Below are 18,072 nucleotides of genomic sequence, written 5' to 3' on the forward strand. Positions count from 1 at the left end.
ATAATAAGCTTTTTCAACATTCTTGAAAAGGTATATTAAGGTACCATATTTTTTAGTGTAAAAATATTGTACCTTGAGACACCTAAATTTTGCACTAAAATTTTTGGTATCTCAAGTTAACTTTCAAGAATGGTAAAAAAAAACCCATATAATTGATGGAATACACAGAGTCATAGAGAAAAGAAAGGATTTTTAAAGAAATGATTTGATTTTTTAATTTCCTACGGTGATTTTTAACTGACTTTTGGATGGAGAAGAGGACTGATGAAACGCTAGTACTACCATTTCCTTTTTCTTAAAAAATAACTCGGTATTTTGGAATGCATATACCAACGGGAAACTTTGATCAAGGGCATCATTGACATTATCAGGATTAATAGTTTTATAACAAATGTCTTGTTAGGTTTATCGTTAGAAATACTTTCGTTATTTATGATAATTGTTTATATTATTACTTTTTTTTACAATTGTACTATTAATGACCAGGATTGTAAAATTAACCGACTGTTGATAAGAAGTGTTTTGACAGACAGATGGGTCCTGTACTGTTTAAATATGTCGTCAATCCGACACTTCACCATAAAATTCCAAACGGGAAGGGGCCCAGGACAGTTTTGATTTGTACTCAGAAGCTGAACCAAGAAACAAAACTAATTTGAAGAACTTCGAACTGACATCCTGTCAAGTGCAGACAACACCTAATTTTCTCTAAAATTGTGATTCCGTCCATGTTTCAGCAACTATATATATATTATGCTTGCATGTTATCTTAAATTGTCGTGTATAGAAAACAATATATTTCCGTTTAAACTACATCGTGGAACATGTGATGACTTTTTATAAAAAGATCTCAATGCAGACATAGTTGGGAGCTAACAAGGCCCAGGTGGTCGATCTGGACAAGTATAAAGCCACACCACGAGCAGCTAGAGTTTCCACCCACAAGCACATCGCTGCAGCCATCTCTGTGTCAAGGCAGCTAATACCACAAGCACACAGCTTCTCCCATTTTCATCAGCCATGCCTGGAGCAGCTACTGCCGCCGCTGTTGCTGACAGCAGCCGGTGCACGCTGCGCGCAGAAGGCCCTGCTGCGATCCTCGCCATCGGCACGGCAAACCCGGCAAAAGTGGTGCCTCAGGATGAGTTTGCCGACTACTACTTTGGCCTGACCAAGAGCGACCACCTTACGGAGCTCAAGGACAAGATGAAGAGGATATGTAAGCTCGTCGATCATCTCACTTATTATGGTCATTATTATTAACTGTTTCAGCTAAATCTGACAAAACTGAGAAACAAACAATGAAGGAGCTTAGTTGTGTGCATGATTGTACTACCACTGTATATGTATTTAGAACATGGTAAGACTGTATGAATCCTCGGTACGATTGTCTCAGTACGATTGTTTGACTTTTTCATCAAACGTCATATTTATAAATAAAAAATTATTTGTGAATAAAATTTTCATATGTGTATTTTTAGCAATCTAAAAGCTGAGACTGGGAAATGAACTTCGTTGGAAATGCTCAAAATGAACTCCAAATTTATAGTTGTGAATTTAAATTTTACCTTATAAGCATAAGCAGAATAAAAAAATGGTGGTCATAGGCTAGATATTTCCATGTACTCTCCAGAAATTAGAAGAGTATAAATAATACTACCTCTGTTTTATGATGGAAGATATTTAACTTTTTTTGTTGTAACATTTGATCATTCATTTTATTCAAAAATTTAGTACAAATATAAAAAATGATAAGTCATGCTTAAAGTTCTTTTGATAATAAAGTAAGTCACAAGAAAATTAATCAAACATTATAAGAAAAAAGTCAAACATCTTATATTATGAAGCGGAGAGAGTATTCTTTTACTTCATCTGTGATACTTTTTTTTTGACTTTTTACAATCTTCGAGATCAATCAAGGTACAAGTCAAATGGTTCCATGCCATGTTAAAAAAACGATCAGCATGCCACGTACGGCCACCTGCTCACGCAGTCACGCTGCCATCCCACATAGACATACATATGAAGAGTTTGCGTTTTTAACAAAAACTGAACAATGGGAATTAGGAGGACAAATCTATGTATCTAACAAAATTAACATTGCAATAATTCGAGCTAATTGTTAAGAACAATATATAAATCTTGTGGATACACTTATGTACCCATGACTATATCAACATATCTGTGGTGCTTCAATAAAGCCACTTCTACTAATCCAATCATTGAATTCTTAAAAATTGTTTACCTTCCAAAATATTTTGATAGGACAGGGAGAATCGAATTTGTGATCTCTTATGGAAAGCATGTAATTTCTTGGACAAAAATTAATTATTACTCTAAACATTTTTAAGTCAATTTAAATGTTCCATGACAGGTTTTATTTTTGAATTAACCTTATAACTGTAAAATACTAAGAATCATGTGTGCTTTCTTTTATATTTCAGGTCAAAAATCCGGCATAGATAAGCGCTATATCCACCTTGATGGTGACCTCATCCATGCCAACCCAGAGATCATTGACAAATACCAGCCCTCCCTTGAGGCTCGTGTTAACATCGTTGCTATCGAGGTCCCAAAGCTCGCTGAATTAGCTACACGGAAGGCTATAACCGAGTGGGGTCGTCCAGCTACAGACATCACTCACCTCATCTTTAGCACCTACTCTGGATGTCGTGCCCCGAGTGCTGACCTCCAGCTAGCGTCCCTCCTTGGCCTTCGCCCTTCTGTCTCCCGCACCATCCTCAGCCTTCATGGATGCTCTGGTGGTGGCAGGGCACTCCAACTGGCCAAGGAGATTGCTGAGAATAATCATGGTGCACGTGTTCTCGTAGCCATGTCAGAGTTGACTCTGATATGTTTCTCAACCCCTGACGAAAGCAAACTCGTCGGCCATGGTATATTCGGGGATGGCGCGGGTGCACTCATTGTTGGTGCTGGCCCCTTGATAGATGAGCGTCCTCTAGTCGAGATGGTATTTGCTACACAGACTACGATACCAGGAACCGACCATGTCCTCGGCATGCAGGCCAAGAGCAGCGGTGTTGATTTTCATCTCTCCATCCAAGTGCCAAAACTAATAAAGGAAAACATCCATCAAAGCTTGCTCAACGTATTCCAATCCGTTGGAAACAAGGATCCTAACTGGAATGACTTCTTTTGGGCAGTGCACCCTGGAGGTCGTGCTATCCTCGACAACATAGAGGGTGAGCTCCAGTTGCAGCCATGGAAGCTTGCGGCAAGCCGCCATGTGTTGAGCGAGTATGGGAACATGAGTGGAGCAACAGTTGCATTTGTTCTTGACGAACTACGCCGTCGTTGGGAGAAGGAAGAAGAGAAGCAACAACTTGAGTGGGGTGTTATGCTAGCTTTCGGACCAGGAATCACAATTGAGACAATGGTGTTGCGTAACCCACTATTTCATGGCACGAAGGAAAACTAGTTGCCATTATCATGAATAAAAGTAGTCGTGAGCTGCACTGGTTTCACACTATATTCCGGTAATTAATTAATGCTTCACATACACTCAATTGTTCATGCTTAAGTGGGATTATTCATGTTTGTGTCATCAACAACTAGAAATTACAAATAATGGTTGACCTTGTAAAGATAATTCATATTACTTCCATGTACCCTCTTATTGTAAATCTTTTGGAATTTGGAACAAAATTGTAATACCATGCGATTTGTACGTATATAACACAATGGACACAATATATTCCTTACAGCTTTCCTAAGTACGAGTTTTAACGTACTGAAATGAAGTTATAAAGCACGTGATGAAGATGAAACTAACATGGTAAGTGTTTTCATGTTATAAATATTGTCAAGATTACCACTCTATCAAACCAATTGCATACTCATTTCTAATTTCTCAGATTCATGACACAAATATAATTGATGTTATTTCCCTCATACTGATTTGTATTTTGTGAGATTCATGACACAAATATAATTGCATTTTATTTCCTAATACTTTTCAGTGCATGTATTTCTTCCACTTTCTCCTAGTAGTTATATTGTTACCTTATATATTCTTGCGATGGTTGTATTAATTGTTTACTTACATAGATTTTCAAGAACACAACTGCTGCATTTTGATGATAACACCTTTCCGTGCGCAATGTTGCATATCCATGTTGATTGTAAGATATTAAATGTTGAATTACATGAACGTATCTGTTCAGAAAACAATTACATGAACGTATGAATTAATCCATGTTGATTAACCTGAGCATCATGTCTAGGAGAGTCGCTGCCACAACCACTGGCAGTAATACCCGCCTAGCGGTGCCAGCTCCCATGGTTCTAGTCAATTCTCCTCCCCCATATTCCAGACATTTAGGAGTGACAATAGGCCAAGCCCTCGGTCCTTTCAGTTCAGCCTATTTTAAATCCAAAACACAAACAGCTCATCACCCCACCCCTGCACCCATCCACCTTGCCAATGCTCTGTGTCAGCGCTCTCCCCTATGGCCATGTTCGGTTGTTTTGGATTTAATCCCCAAAGGGAAGCTATAGAGGTGGGGACTGAGTAAGTCCCTCCCACCTCATTCAGATCCTGCTATCTCCCTACTGTAGGATCGCAACAGAGTAAAACACCTACCAGAGGGAATCTTTTTGCTGAAATAAAAGATTACATTCACAAAAGCCTTAGCAAAGCCTTCGGCCGCACTGCGTCTATGCCACCGGTCAAACCAACATTATATGGCCAGTCAGACCGCGCGCATAACTTCGGTCAGACCGCCGTTGAGTGGCTAGTCAAACCGTCAGCCTACCTGTGGTTAGACCGTCGGGATCCTGGAAAAACGCCGATCGACAAAACTTCAAGATGTAGATTGAACCTCTCGACTTTTATTGATCAACCAGTGTTTACAAAGTGCATAGAAAGCACTTCTAACAAAAACTTTCGATCTACTATCGAAATAGAGTCGAAACCCTAATTTTCTCTCACGAACAACACAAAAAAGCTCAACGGGGGCATACCCCTCGGTACTTATTTATAACCTCGCCCTGGACATGCAAAGCCCACATATCTAGCACGAATTAGGACTCCCAATCTCGTGGGAAACCAATCCTTATCCGTAACTAACCATATCTCTATCTCTAATACAACAAATCTTCTCAAATCCGGACTCTATCCGAATTCAACTTTCATATCCCATACGCACACAATATCTCCATCGTACGCTATATGGAATCTTCACTAACCATATGCATTGAACTCTAGCCTATGTATCCCGCATGATATCTTGACTGCCGGACGTCACCTTATCTCCAAGTTAACTCCCGATCCATCACCGGTATACCCTCCCGAAGCATTAAGTCACCTACACATGAATCAAACAAAGAAACCATATTCCGAGAACAAGCTATCTCCAACTTGACTCATGATTAGCAAAACAACAGTACCCATACGTATAGAAACCAACTAGAAGTCGAATTCACCAAGAACAAATCCGAAAACGAAAAGAACACCGAAAACTGAAACTGTCAGGGCTGACCTGCCGGTCTGACCACCCACATACCTGCAGTCTGACCACAGTTGTCTGAAAGGTTTGACTGCTCATATACCTGCGGTCTGACTGCCCGGTCAAATATCACAAAAACATTTAACTCGCAAACCACCAATTTGTTCATCACAAAAACATGTAGATCACTTCTTGATCTTACACCTACAAACCATGTGTTTGGTTTTGGCTGGAATTTTAGAAAAATGGAAACAAAAATATCACTCAGCAATGAGAATAGTCTCACCATGACAGAAACAAGATGTGTTGCGGAAGTTTGTAATGTCACTTCAGGAAAACACAAATGGTGTATAAGTGCTCAACGAAGTAACACACGTAGAGATATTTGCTTCAGTCCAATAAAAAGTACCTCTAGGTACCAGTATCTCGCGGTACCAAATTATTTCTGATCGTTGGATCAAACAGTGCATATCCTACTCAGCTAGATCCAATGGTGGGAAATGATTTGGTATTTCAAGATGTCAATATCTCAAGATATTTTTTGTTGGACCGGAGCAAATCTCCACACAGAAGTACTTAAATTCTGAACCTGTTCAGATGCTACTGAAAGTTTGAACCAAAGAGCACTGAAACCCATCTTGCGGCTAGCTGCACTACAAATTACTCAGGTCCAAGATAAGTGAGTGGCACGAGCTGACGTGCAACAGAACATACTACACTTGCCTTTCAAGAACAGAAATTGAGTGCAGAGAGAAAAGCGTCCATAACCTAAAATGCCTTGGTAGTAAAAAGCCTACAAGGAAAAAAGAAGTTTCCTTTACTTTCCAACTGTAAATCAATGATATATTCTACTGGAGACAATATAAGGAGAAATCTACCAACACCAATCAATCAATACATAGATTTTTGGAAAGATCTTTGGTAGTTACATGGTGAACCTCTATTGACAAAATTAAGCAGGTGAAAGTAGCAGCAGCAGCAGCCTAGATGCTGTGCTGAGCTACTCGCAACTTCAAATGTGAAGTCCTCAACATATTCAGAATACTGAAGGTTTCTGGCCCTACTTTTTGGATTAATTAGTTGATGCATGTGGCGTGGACTGCCCGGATTACTCCTGCACGCGTTGCTTGACTGCATTCAGTTGCGCACCAAGATCAGAGCAAACAAAAACATAATACGATCTCTGATTAATCTGGCTGAACCAAAAAAATTACCACATAGATGATGCGACCATCAGAGTTCATGTCCTACCTTTTTCTTTTATCATTTAAACTCAAACCATAGCATTGGCTGTGGACACTACGAAATCTTTATATATACTCCATAGTCGATCCACCTTCCTACTGCTTAACCAAAATTAAATCTGTAAGTCTTAGCTCATCTATTCCAACAAAGAAATTTTTATGAAATTGTGTTTCCAGATTGGCCTAGCTCCTGATAGAATTTGAGACAATGAAGAAAACCATGTGAAACCCGATCCAGAAAGTGACAGTGGGAACAACCGAACCTTCAAGGTGTCTTGAGCCGATGCCTCTCCACATTGTGCTAGGAATTGACTGACATGTTCAATTGTAGAAACATCATCTTGCCCTAAAAATTTGGAGAATTCTGGTATCCTATATCGGCGTGGCAATAGAACTCTATCAAACCACTCAGGATATGGACGACGATACAGATTTATTGGCTTTTTTGGCCTGACCCTAAATTGTTCCCTCGTTATTTCAACAACTCTATCGGCCCACTCATCACTCCTTGCATTGTCTTTATTGTGCCAATACTGATGAGATTCTTCCGTCCGATACTGCCCCCTCCCCGAGACGAATTCCTTGAGCAATGTACTCATCAATTATCGTCTTGATGAAGTCTTGCAATATATTCATCAAAACTCTAGATTGATTGAATTGATTCATTAACTGCATCTTCAATCGTTTCATCCATCGACTTGGAAAATTGAGTTTTATGAATTGGTCTTTCAAGTGTCATGACAAAAGATTGAAGACAACACCTTTGAAAATCTATCATAGCTTGCTCAACCAGTTGTCTCTGTTCTTCTGTCAAATCCTCCATTGTAACCGAGTTCTTGGCATTTATTTCTTCGGAAGACATCTCTGGCTTCTGATCAGACGATTACTCGTGAGTAAAATTAGCACAGGTAGTCCCACTAGGCGTGCCAAAAATGTGTTGATGTTGAAAATAACAACAATATGTCACACACGTAGGCCTGGGAATTACTCTAAGTCCACTCCAGTGCAAGACATAATTCTTAGATTTGTTGGGCGTGCCAGTCAGTTTGATCCTGTAACTGAGAAGATATAACATAGGAAAACATTTAAACCTAAAATCGCTATCATCCAGATAGCCGATACAGTTTTCGGATCCAAGCCGATGAACTAGACAGTTGGCTTTACTGGAATTTCAGGATAATGGATGATAATATGCCCAATCGGCTGAATCAGAAGTAGGATAATCACTAAATAGCCTAATCAACTAGTTAATCTCAAGAGATCAGACCTAACCAAGACAGTCTCAAGATTAACTAGCCGATCGGACCGATCTAATGCTTATCGCACATGTAATCAGCAGCCGATAGGAAGCTAAACGTGGATTTAAAGTAAATCGGACTAATATGGCAATTACTAGCATAGAACAATACTAACCACTCACACACATACTCACGCTAAACCTAGAAGATTGGACCTGACCAAGACAGTTTAGATCTAAATGTGATTATGTATGAAACCGGTAAAGCATTGCGATATACGAGCGATTAAATATTAGACGAACGTAATCCGCCAATTTACTTACTAACCTTAACCGATCGGACGAGTTCCTATAACCAGATCGAACCAAACATACATAGATCGGACTTAACCAAGACAATATGCAGTCGAGCACGATATAATTATAGGAAATACGAAGATCAACAAGTTTAATAAGTAAACCGACGAATTACTTAGGATAATGCTAGCTAGAACTCCAGCGATAAGCCCACGAGCACTCGATCCAATCTGACAATACAAACTCGACCAACTAGATTGATCGGACCAAACCGAGACAGAATCCAGCTGAACTAGTACATATTAACAGACCTAATAAAGGAACTCGCGAGGACTTGATCGAGATCTACCACTACTTCAAATTACAAATAGATTAAACCAATAATAGAACTCAAACCGCTGATTCGCTAAGCAAGAGATCGAACTTAATCAAAACAGTTCTGTTTTAGCCGATCGACGGGTTTGACAAACTTAAAACTTACATTGCGAAGCTGACAAACCTCGCTCAGAGTTCAAGCAGTCGGGAAGTTTTTGCGATGCGCCAAATGTATGTGTTTGATCTGATTGATGTAGATGATTTACAATGACCCCGGACATACATATTTATACCCTCTGGTGGATAATAGTCCATGTCGGACACAACACACGACTCCTAATAGATTAAAAGAAAATAAACAAGTCCCGATCGGACTCTAACTCTATTAGAGATAAAGCAAAAATCCTAACTAACTCTAATTAACAGATAAATTTACGCCGCCATGCCTTGGTCTTCATGTTTCCCTGTTGAATTCGAACTCTTCCGGATAAAATTTCTATCGGCAATCGCATATTTCCTTATCAAAATCTAATAAGGAAATTTACCAAATTTTGGTGTTAACACAAACTCGTGCAGCAGGGATTATGGCGGCAAATAAAAGAAAATAAGAAGAGCATAAGTGATTGATGTAGCATACTCCTACAGTGGGGAAGATGACGAGAAATAATTAACATGATTGTTATGGTCTACTGAATACGTGATTTTATAAACTAGTATGTATTGAAAAGAGAAAGGTACGCCACATCCTAAAAGTCTGATTTAAGACAAAATATAATTATAAAATATAATTTTGGCAACTGTTGGTGGTATTATAGAGTAGAATCACACAAGTAGATGAATTTGAATTAGAAAAATAAACCAACTTTGGAGGCAGAGCTATCAGATTGGGGTCTTGCTTGTCTTCTATTCCTACTTATGCAATGAGTTTTTATTTGTTACCTGAAAGTATTCATACGAAAATAGATTCTATTCGAGACCGATACCACTGGAAAGGAGCGGGGGAGAAGAAGAGATACCGTATGCTAAAATGGGAGAACCTATCTTTTGCTAAAGAGTTTGGTGGGCTTGGTTTCACACAAACCAGACCAAGAAATATTTTGCTTATATCAAAATGGATTTTTGAGCTAGAAAGAGGGGAAAAAGGAGTCCTTGTATAGAGTTGTCAAAAAAGAAATATCTTCATAGGGATGGTTTTTTTTTCAGGTGATAAATGTGACTGGATCTCAATTTTGGAAAAGTTTAGTAAATTTAAGACACTATTTTAAACTGGGTTGTCGTTGGAGTGTAAGTAAAGGGGATCATGTTTATTTTTGGAGGATGTTTGGATTGGTAATTGCCCTTTGAGAATAGTTTTCCATATTCTCTATGTTATTCGTAATCAACATACTTGTTTGGTGAGTGAGGTAATTCATAATGGGATAGGCTTCTTGACCTTTAGAAGAGGTTTCAGTCCAAATGAGATGTTCAAATGTAACTCTAAATGGCTGTGAAGACAAACTTATTTGGGACCTGGAAGGGGAAAAAAAGGCTTTTCATCAAGATCGCTATATAGATTTCTTACCTTTAGAGGTACGACTGATAAAAGAATTATTAGACTTTGGCTGCTTCTATTCCCCCAAAAGTCAAACATTTTTTTTGGCTGTTAATAAGAGATAGAATTCGATCCGTTGCTAATTTGAAGGCCACAAAATGCATGGGAAGGTTCAGAAATTTGTAAACTGTGTGGCCAACTACAAACCTCTCAACATATTACCTTTCAATGCCCTCTGGCAAAATTCATGTTGTGTCGGAGATATATGTGGTTTGATTGGCAGGTAGCTCCCAATGGTCTAGAGATATTTTTTAAGTCGGTTGTGGATAGGAGAACAGATAAACAAAGTAGAGTGGCCATGATGCTCTTAGGGGCATGTTGTTGGAGTATTTGGTTAATTAGGAATGATATGGTGTTCAGAGAAAAACATGTCTCTTCTCTATGTATTATCATTTACAGAATTGTTTCTTTTTTATCTTAGTGGAGCATGTTGGCAAAAGTAGATGAGGATGACCAGTTGGGAACGTTGAAGACCAAGCTGCTCGATGGTGTGAAGAATCTAAGACCAAGATCAATGGGGAGGAGGGCCATTGCTTAGACGGCAGTTAGTGAAGTGTTTTAGCTTTTATTTTGTATTTAGCTGAATACTCTCTACTTCCTTAAATGTTTGACGCCGTTGACTTTTTTTACATGTTTGACCATTCGTCTTATTCAATAAATTTACATAATTATTAACTATTTTTATACATTTTATTTATTGTTAAATACTTTTATGCATATATATAGCTTTATATATTTAATCAAAAAATTTGAATAAGATGAATAATCAAGTGTTTATATAAAGTCAATGGCGTCAAATGGAGATACTATGTTCTGATCCCGTGGAGACGGTGACTGTGTTTCTTGGGTACGAGGGATTGATGTTTTGATAGATTATTGTAAGCTGGTATCCTCAGCATGAATATTGTTTTGTTTTTTTTAATAAAAGCAGCACCTTGGCTTTTTATTAAAAAAATATAAACTTACTTTTTTATTATTTTGGAGAGGAGGAAGTGTATATTTTGCATTCCCCATGAGCAATTGAACCTCACACATTCTGTTATCTCGCATATAATTATTAGCCCCAACATGCTATTTCCAAGCATCTAACATTCTAGCTGCTGCACCGTGCACCCAAACTAAAGTCAATAGAACATTACCGATTGTTCAACCACTGGCTGAATTGAAAACCTTATTCCAATACAACACACTAGAAGCCTGTGTTACAAACACCAACAGGAACATAAATGCATCTCCTCCAGTTACATGGCAACCATCAAGTTACTGCAGCTTGAGAATTGATCAGAAGAAAACCAGCATTGTATCGGAGAAACTGTTGTTCTATCAGCATCAACCTTGCTTCTATTCACTTGGTGATGACACCATTGGAGACGGCGGCGACGGTGAAAGCAGGGTGGAAGGAGTGGACATGGGCTCATGGACGACACTGTTGGTTGAAACTGATATAGGGTTGCCGTCTAGCTGCAGCATCACTGCACCAAGGATCTCAGTGAGCAGTTTCTTGAACTCCGTTTCATCCACCGCCTTCCCATTGTCAGCTTTCGCCATCTTGAAAGCCTCATCCACAACAGCATCCACCTGCAGTTATCATACATTTAGATTTCAAGCTCACAACGTATTTTAGCTTGCTTTTTTTTCAGAAGTAGGGCGAAGCTACAGTGTAATGGTCAGTGTCAGCCGACCCGATGACCTCTGACGAAATCCCGGCGAGATCTATTTTTATATTGTTTAGGCGGTGAAGATGGTACTAAAAATTAAATAAAATTAGTGTATTATGATCCCGATGACCCTAACAGAACGTATTTCTGATGAAATTAGTGTATTGCTGATGAAATAAGTGATAGTAGTAGTTGCATACTATACCTGTTCAACAGCTCCATAGGGTGGTAGATTTATGGAGTCGGCCATCCTGTCAAACGCAACACGAATGTACTGCTTCGTTGTTCTATCCTTTTCTTTTGGTACACCTCTCCAAACACAATCCAGCAGCTTCAACACATCGATAGCATACATAGTTCATTAACAAGTGGCATTTTACTATTACTACCATTTGCTGTGCAACGATGAACAGGAGGGATAGAAATAACACCATACCTTGTCTAACTCGAACTTGTTTGAGAGTAGCTTCTTGATACCACTCCCATCGAAGGTGTTCCCAGTGTGTGCTACGATTACAGGGTGCCCCTGGAGTTGCTGCATGATGACTGCTAAAAACTTTTTGAATTCTTGGAAGAAGGCCTCTTGCGACACAGGTTGCTCCAGGTTATCAGCGTGGAGTTCTTGCAATGCAGGTTCTATCACATTCTCCATAACCTGTGAAAAAACAGCAATCTCTTATTGATTGGTCTCTCAACTTCATCTACAAAACCAAGCCAGTCTTAACTCTGTTTTATCAGTTTCAGTAACAGAACAACTGTTACTCTTTTATATATGCTACTGTCTATAAAATGGATTATTTTCTGTTCTGAATTATACGCATAGATAGATTATCATATTCACTGCAATTACCCATGAATCTGAAGCTGGTGGCATGCCGTGATCGACCGTCAGTTGTCGAAGAGCAGCAAGCAAGCACTGACGCAAGGTTGAATTGCCTGATTCTACTTGCGAAAATATGGCGGTCATCTCCGGTTCGTATCGTGGGCTCTCAACAAATTCATTCAGATCTTCGCCATTTATCCTCAGGATCACGATGGGGTCCCTCTTCAGGCCGGCCGCCATGCCAAGAAGTATGTCAGACAGGACTCGCTGGAACTCGGACTTGGTCACTGAATCTTTCTTTCCTTGCGTGAATTCGTTAAGAACCTGCAGGTTAATTACATGAACCATAAGATGCATTAGACAACAGTAATTATTGGATGTTTTTCTTAAAGATTACCCGGAAATATGTTAGAACTTTATTTTGTCTAATGTGCAACAACAGAACACGACTCAGGGGATAATGTGCCAAAACGAACTCGGTTACAGCCATATGAGAATGTTCAGGAGATAATGTCTCTGTCATGTAGTAGCAGACACCAACTCACCTAGAACATGCTAGACAAATTACTTGGGAATTTGAAGAGGATGATGTTGTTTGACAGCACAAGAGCAGTCACTTTCACTAAGATTATCTTGTTCTGTCAATTGATGTCTTGGGGGTTAGATCATTTGAATGTGACGTTTTCTGTTTCAGTGACGAATAATCCTGTTACTTCCAATTGTCAAAACTCTCAAAATATTCCCTTTTACGTTCACAGTGAGTTTTCTTCATTTCTAAAAGCAATTGATCTGATTATTTCAAAGAAGAAAATTGTCCCAAAATAACCTTGTCATATGCAATGCACCAAATACTATAAGGAAATATGTACAGTATTTACCCCCTTTATGTGTGGAAAGATGTTTGATTTGTACTACGTAATCCACAACCATGACACCGAACATAGTTTTCTGTCATGCCCAGATGAAAAATGTTATGAACTACTCCCTTGATTCCAAATTACAATGTTTTGCTACTAATTATATTCATCTATTTATGAATCAATATGTTTTATATTGTCTCTAAATTCATTAGTACCTATAGGAAACTACCGTAGAGTGAAATAATATCTTATAATATGAAACGGATGTAATATTTAGAGTTTTACTCATATCCTTTCTTTTGTACTCCCATCCTTCATTATTTGGTACCTTGCGGTACCAAATCGTTTCTAATCGTTGGATCTAACAGTGCACATCCTACTTAGCTAGATCCAATGGTGAGAAAAAAATTTGGTACCTCGAGATACAAAACTACTGTAGAGAGTGAAAAAAATATCTTATAATATGAAACGGATATGATATTTAGAGTTTTACTCACATTCTTTCTTTTGTATTCCCATCCTTCATTATTTGGTACCTTGCGGTACCAAATCGTTTCTGATCGTTGGATCCAACAGCGTACATGCTACTTAGCTAGATCCTCGAGGTACAAAAGGAACAATGGGAGTAAAACTCTAATATTTAATAGGAATGTCACCACTGCCCTTTTTTTCCAAGAATTTTCGGATTTGACAGAAAAATTAAAGTATCCTCCCATTTTTATTTTCCAGTTTTCTAGTTTTTTTTAAATGAAAATATTTAAACCAATGGGCAAAATAGATTAAGAAAATAACTTTTCTGCCAAATCATATTCATGCATTAGTCTTTGGATAGCAGTTACGTTATAGTTAAAGCAGCAGTTAAAAAGCCTGCATGAGCGTAACACCTTCAACTGAAATCAGTTCTCAGCTTTGATATTGACAAATATAAATATAGTGAATAATGCTCTAAATGTAGAATACCAATGCTGGCCCTAGGCCTAAGCCTCTCGGCCCAATGCCCATGTCAGCTAGTTAATAGCTTTTGATTACCAACCTAGCAATACCATTTTAAGAGGGTGTTTGTTTCTAAGGGCTAAACTTTAACCCTAGTCACATTGGATGTTTGGACAATTATTATAAATAGTAAACGTAGTCTATAAATAAAATATATCCATAATCTTGGACTAATTCGCGAGACGAATCTAATGAGCCTAATTAATCCACGATTAGCGTATGTGATGATACGGTAAACATTTGCTAATTATGGATTAATTAGGCTCAAAAAATTCGTCTCGCAGATTAGCTCTCATTTATGAAAATAGTTTTTTGATTAGTCTATGTTTAATACTTTAAATTAGTGTCCAAACATCCGATATGACATAGGGCTAAAAAGTTTAGCCCCGTCTAAGCAACCCCTAAATGCCCATGTCATCCAGTTAATTGCTTTTTGATTACCAATCAAACAATACCATTTTATGCAATATAGTACTCCCTCGGGTTTTGTTTTTTTACAGCGTTGACTTTTCTTTGACATCATTGACTTTCATATTTATGTTTGATAATTTATCCTATACAATTCATTTTTGCAAATATACAAATTCAAAGTCATATTTAAGAACATTTAAAACAAATTGGAACGAAATAATATCTAATTATGTAAATATTGAAATAAGACAAATGATCAAACGACAAATTCAAAAGCCCACGGCATTGAATAAAAATACTTAGGTAGCATATGATTCAAAATTATAGTACTGACTTAATTAAAGCGTGATTCCTTAAAACAAAAATAACCAATACTTATCATAGGAGGATGTATGAAAATATCATGATAATATATGCGCGCTTTCTGCTCAGCTCCCTTTGACAAAATTCATTTTGCAGAGCCTGACTTTCGGGTCGTCCAAATTAATCGTTAGTCATAATGAATGATACTCTCTCCTGTTTCTTTTTATTTGACGCCTTAATTTTGGATCCATTTCATTCAACTTTTTTTACAATTATACAATCATTCTTAAAGTCTTTTAGTAATAAATCATCATAACAAAATAAGTAATAATTATACATTTTTTGTAACTGTGTTAAATATAAAAAATAATTATATCGTTAATTATAAAATAAGTTGGTGCCACATGAAAACAAAGGTGACAATTAAAAACTCGAACAAATCATCGATAATTTCATAATTACGAAACAGTAAAAGCATCACCTTAATGATAATCATGAGGACAGGGGCGGAGCTACTCTTTGCCTAGGGGTGCCTAGGCACCCGGTTCAAAAAACATTTTAGCTAGAGTTTATCTATTTTTATCACGCATACATCACCCTAATTTAAATTTAGGCATTCATAACATTTTAAAATTAGTTTAAAATAAGTGGATAACACCTCCTATGTCTTATTTTAGCTCCGCCGCTACGGACGTGTATATCTCGCTCAGAACAATAAACCTCAGAATATCGAAAAAAGACATGATGTACCTCCGAGTAGATGTGGTCAGCCTGCGCCGACGACCCCCTCGCCGGCAACCCGATGGCGGCGCCGATGTCGGCGACGGCCGGCTGGAGTTCCCTCACCGACAGCCTCCCGTCGCCGTCGGCGTCCAGCAACCTGAACTTCTGCTCCACGAACTTGCCGAACGCCTCCTCGTTCTCCACCAGCTCCCGGATCTCCGACCCGTCCACCACCACCTCGCCGTTCCTCCGCTCCTTCTTCTTCCCCACCACCTGCCGCTGCTGGTCGCCGTTCTCCATCTTCTCCGACGCCGTCACCTCCTCTCTTATACCACCACCACCCCAAAAGCTCCCCAAGTTGCAGCAATGGCGCCAAGCAAGCTCCCCGTGACACAGCCTAGACGACGAACCAATCGAGATCGATCAGTCTCCCGATCGATCGCAAAAGGTGGCAAAAGTGGGTTGAGCTATATATCACGAGACGATCGAGCTGATGAAAACCGGTAGCTTTCTTGGCTTCGTTTTCCTTATCTTGGTGTGTGTTTATCCGCGCGTCGATCGATTTTTTTCCGATGCATCTGCAGTTGCAGTTTGGTGGCTAGCTTCATTTATAGATTAGTCGATGCTGCCTGTGACTGCTTGCTTCTAGTTGTGTGTAGAGGAGATGCTGATGCTGCAGCAACCTGGACATGGATAGGTGTTGCATGGGACACGTGTTGGGTTTCCCGGCATTCTTTCTGTTGTTTTTATCCTTTTTATTTATTTATTTTTTGTTCCCGAGAGTAGCGTAGACTCAGCTAGCGTTCCGTGATTGGCCGGCATTGCTGATGTCCTGACGAGGGATGGGCTTGTTTTATGGATTTATCGATGAATTTAGATGAGCAATTATTTGAAGATGAAGGTAGTACGTCGAACGACCTTCATCCAAAATAAATTAATTTTTTAATTTTTGGATAAAATATTTAACTCTATATTTATGTAATTTTTTATGATTATTGTTATTATTTTATTACATAATAAAACATGAATATAATTTTACACATGACTATTTTTTTAAATTTACTGTTATTATTTTTTAAATAAGATGGATATTCAAACGCTCGACACATAAAACTCAAAATCACTCTTTAAATAATATTTTACACGTGACTAGTTTTTTAACTTTTAATTATATTCTTTAAATAAGACAAATGGTCAAAGGCTCGACGAACAAAACTTAAAAATCTGTCTATTTGGTTTGGGACGGAGTAGTATATCATGAACACTCTATCCTAAAATATAAAAACATGTATAGTTTTATAGTAATTTATTCTAAGTATTTATTTATTCTAAGTATTTATCTTAAAATTGATAAAGACACGCATGAAAAAGTCATAGTTAAAAATTATTTTTATTTGCTAATAAGATATATCGATAAATATAACAAGTAAACTGAAATGATTGGAGCGCATATTTCTTATCGTTGGAGCACAGACACGCGTACGTTATCCTGGATGGAAAGACCGTGCATATGTACACTGCCCAAGGGACGTTTTGCACAAAAGGTATTTATTCCAATCTAAATACGAAGGATCATATAAAAAAGGTGATGTGTGATCTCTAAGTGAACACGTGCTGTAACGGAGGAGTATGGAGATACTTTTTGACATCTGAGAGAGGAGAAATGTATCTGATTGACAGTATGCAACTCCAACTTCTAATCCTCTCTATTTATATATAATATCCTCTTGTCAGGGCGCTGGCATGATAAAGAAAACGAAAAAAGGTTCCTATTTTCCTACTTCGTCCTGTGAGTTTATTTAATGTTGAGGTAGAAAGTTCCTCATATCCTCCCAGGAGAGGTTAATCTTTGGGAAGAAATATCATAATACGGTAACAATTTGGATTCACTATAAAATAGTGGTCAAACAGCTGGCTAGATGCACAGGCCAGGTTTATCCAATTTTATCAGAAAAACTTGAGCTTTTTTTTTAACTCGACAAAAAATCTATTTCAATTAAAATTCCAATTTTTCAAATTTCAGTTTTTTGTTTGCATTTATGTTTATATGCCAAAAATTCTAAACTTCCGTGGTTTCAAAGAAACGATATATCATGAATCCATTCATGTATCTTTGACTCTACAAACTATATATGTGTGATTAGAATTT

General features: G+C 38.1%; 2 protein-coding genes across 2 annotated transcripts; one reads left to right on the forward strand and one right to left on the reverse strand.

The window, feature by feature from the left end:
* Positions 1-1,020: 1,020 nt before the first annotated feature.
* LOC102707711 (bisdemethoxycurcumin synthase-like) lies at positions 1,021-3,439 on the forward strand. Its single transcript, XM_006661609.1, has 2 exons — positions 1,021-1,219; positions 2,445-3,439. The coding sequence occupies exons 1-2, from the start codon at positions 1,021-1,023 to the stop codon at positions 3,437-3,439; spliced, it is 1,194 nt and encodes a 397-aa protein (XP_006661672.1).
* Positions 3,440-11,138: 7,699 nt separating this feature from the next.
* On the reverse strand, positions 11,139-16,484 carry LOC102721485. Its single transcript, XM_040528433.1, has 5 exons — positions 15,951-16,484; positions 12,661-12,957; positions 12,247-12,465; positions 12,016-12,141; positions 11,139-11,730 (listed from the first exon to the last, which is right to left on the reverse strand). Exons 1-5 carry the CDS (start codon positions 16,221-16,223, stop codon positions 11,494-11,496), a joined length of 1,152 nt encoding a protein of 383 aa, XP_040384367.1. The 5' UTR covers positions 16,224-16,484; the 3' UTR covers positions 11,139-11,493.
* Positions 16,485-18,072: the final 1,588 nt, after the last annotated feature.

This window comes from Oryza brachyantha, chromosome 10, assembly GCF_000231095.2.
Source record: "Oryza brachyantha chromosome 10, ObraRS2, whole genome shotgun sequence".
Classification (NCBI taxonomy): domain Eukaryota; kingdom Viridiplantae; phylum Streptophyta; class Magnoliopsida; order Poales; family Poaceae; genus Oryza; species Oryza brachyantha.

What these genes read in the sequence shown, in the direction of transcription:
- LOC102707711 (XM_006661609.1), top strand. Translation starts at nt 1,021, where the DNA reads ATGCCTGGAGCAGCTACTGCCGCCGCTGTTGCTGACAGCAGCCGGTGC. An exon ending in GGACAAGATGAAGAGGATAT is followed by an intron (nt 1,220 to 2,444) that starts GTAAGCTCGTCG and finishes TTTATATTTCAG; the next exon opens with GTCAAAAATCCGGCATAGAT.
- LOC102721485 (XM_040528433.1), bottom strand. Translation starts at nt 16,223, where the DNA reads ATGGAGAACGGCGACCAGCAGCGGCAGGTGGTGGGGAAGAAGAAGGAG. An exon ending in CTGACCACATCTACTCGGAG is followed by an intron (nt 12,958 to 15,950) that starts GTACATCATGTC and finishes ATTAACCTGCAG; the next exon opens with GTTCTTAACGAATTCACGCA. An exon ending in CCTATGGAGCTGTTGAACAG is followed by an intron (nt 11,731 to 12,015) that starts GTATAGTATGCA and finishes TGATAACTGCAG; the next exon opens with GTGGATGCTGTTGTGGATGA.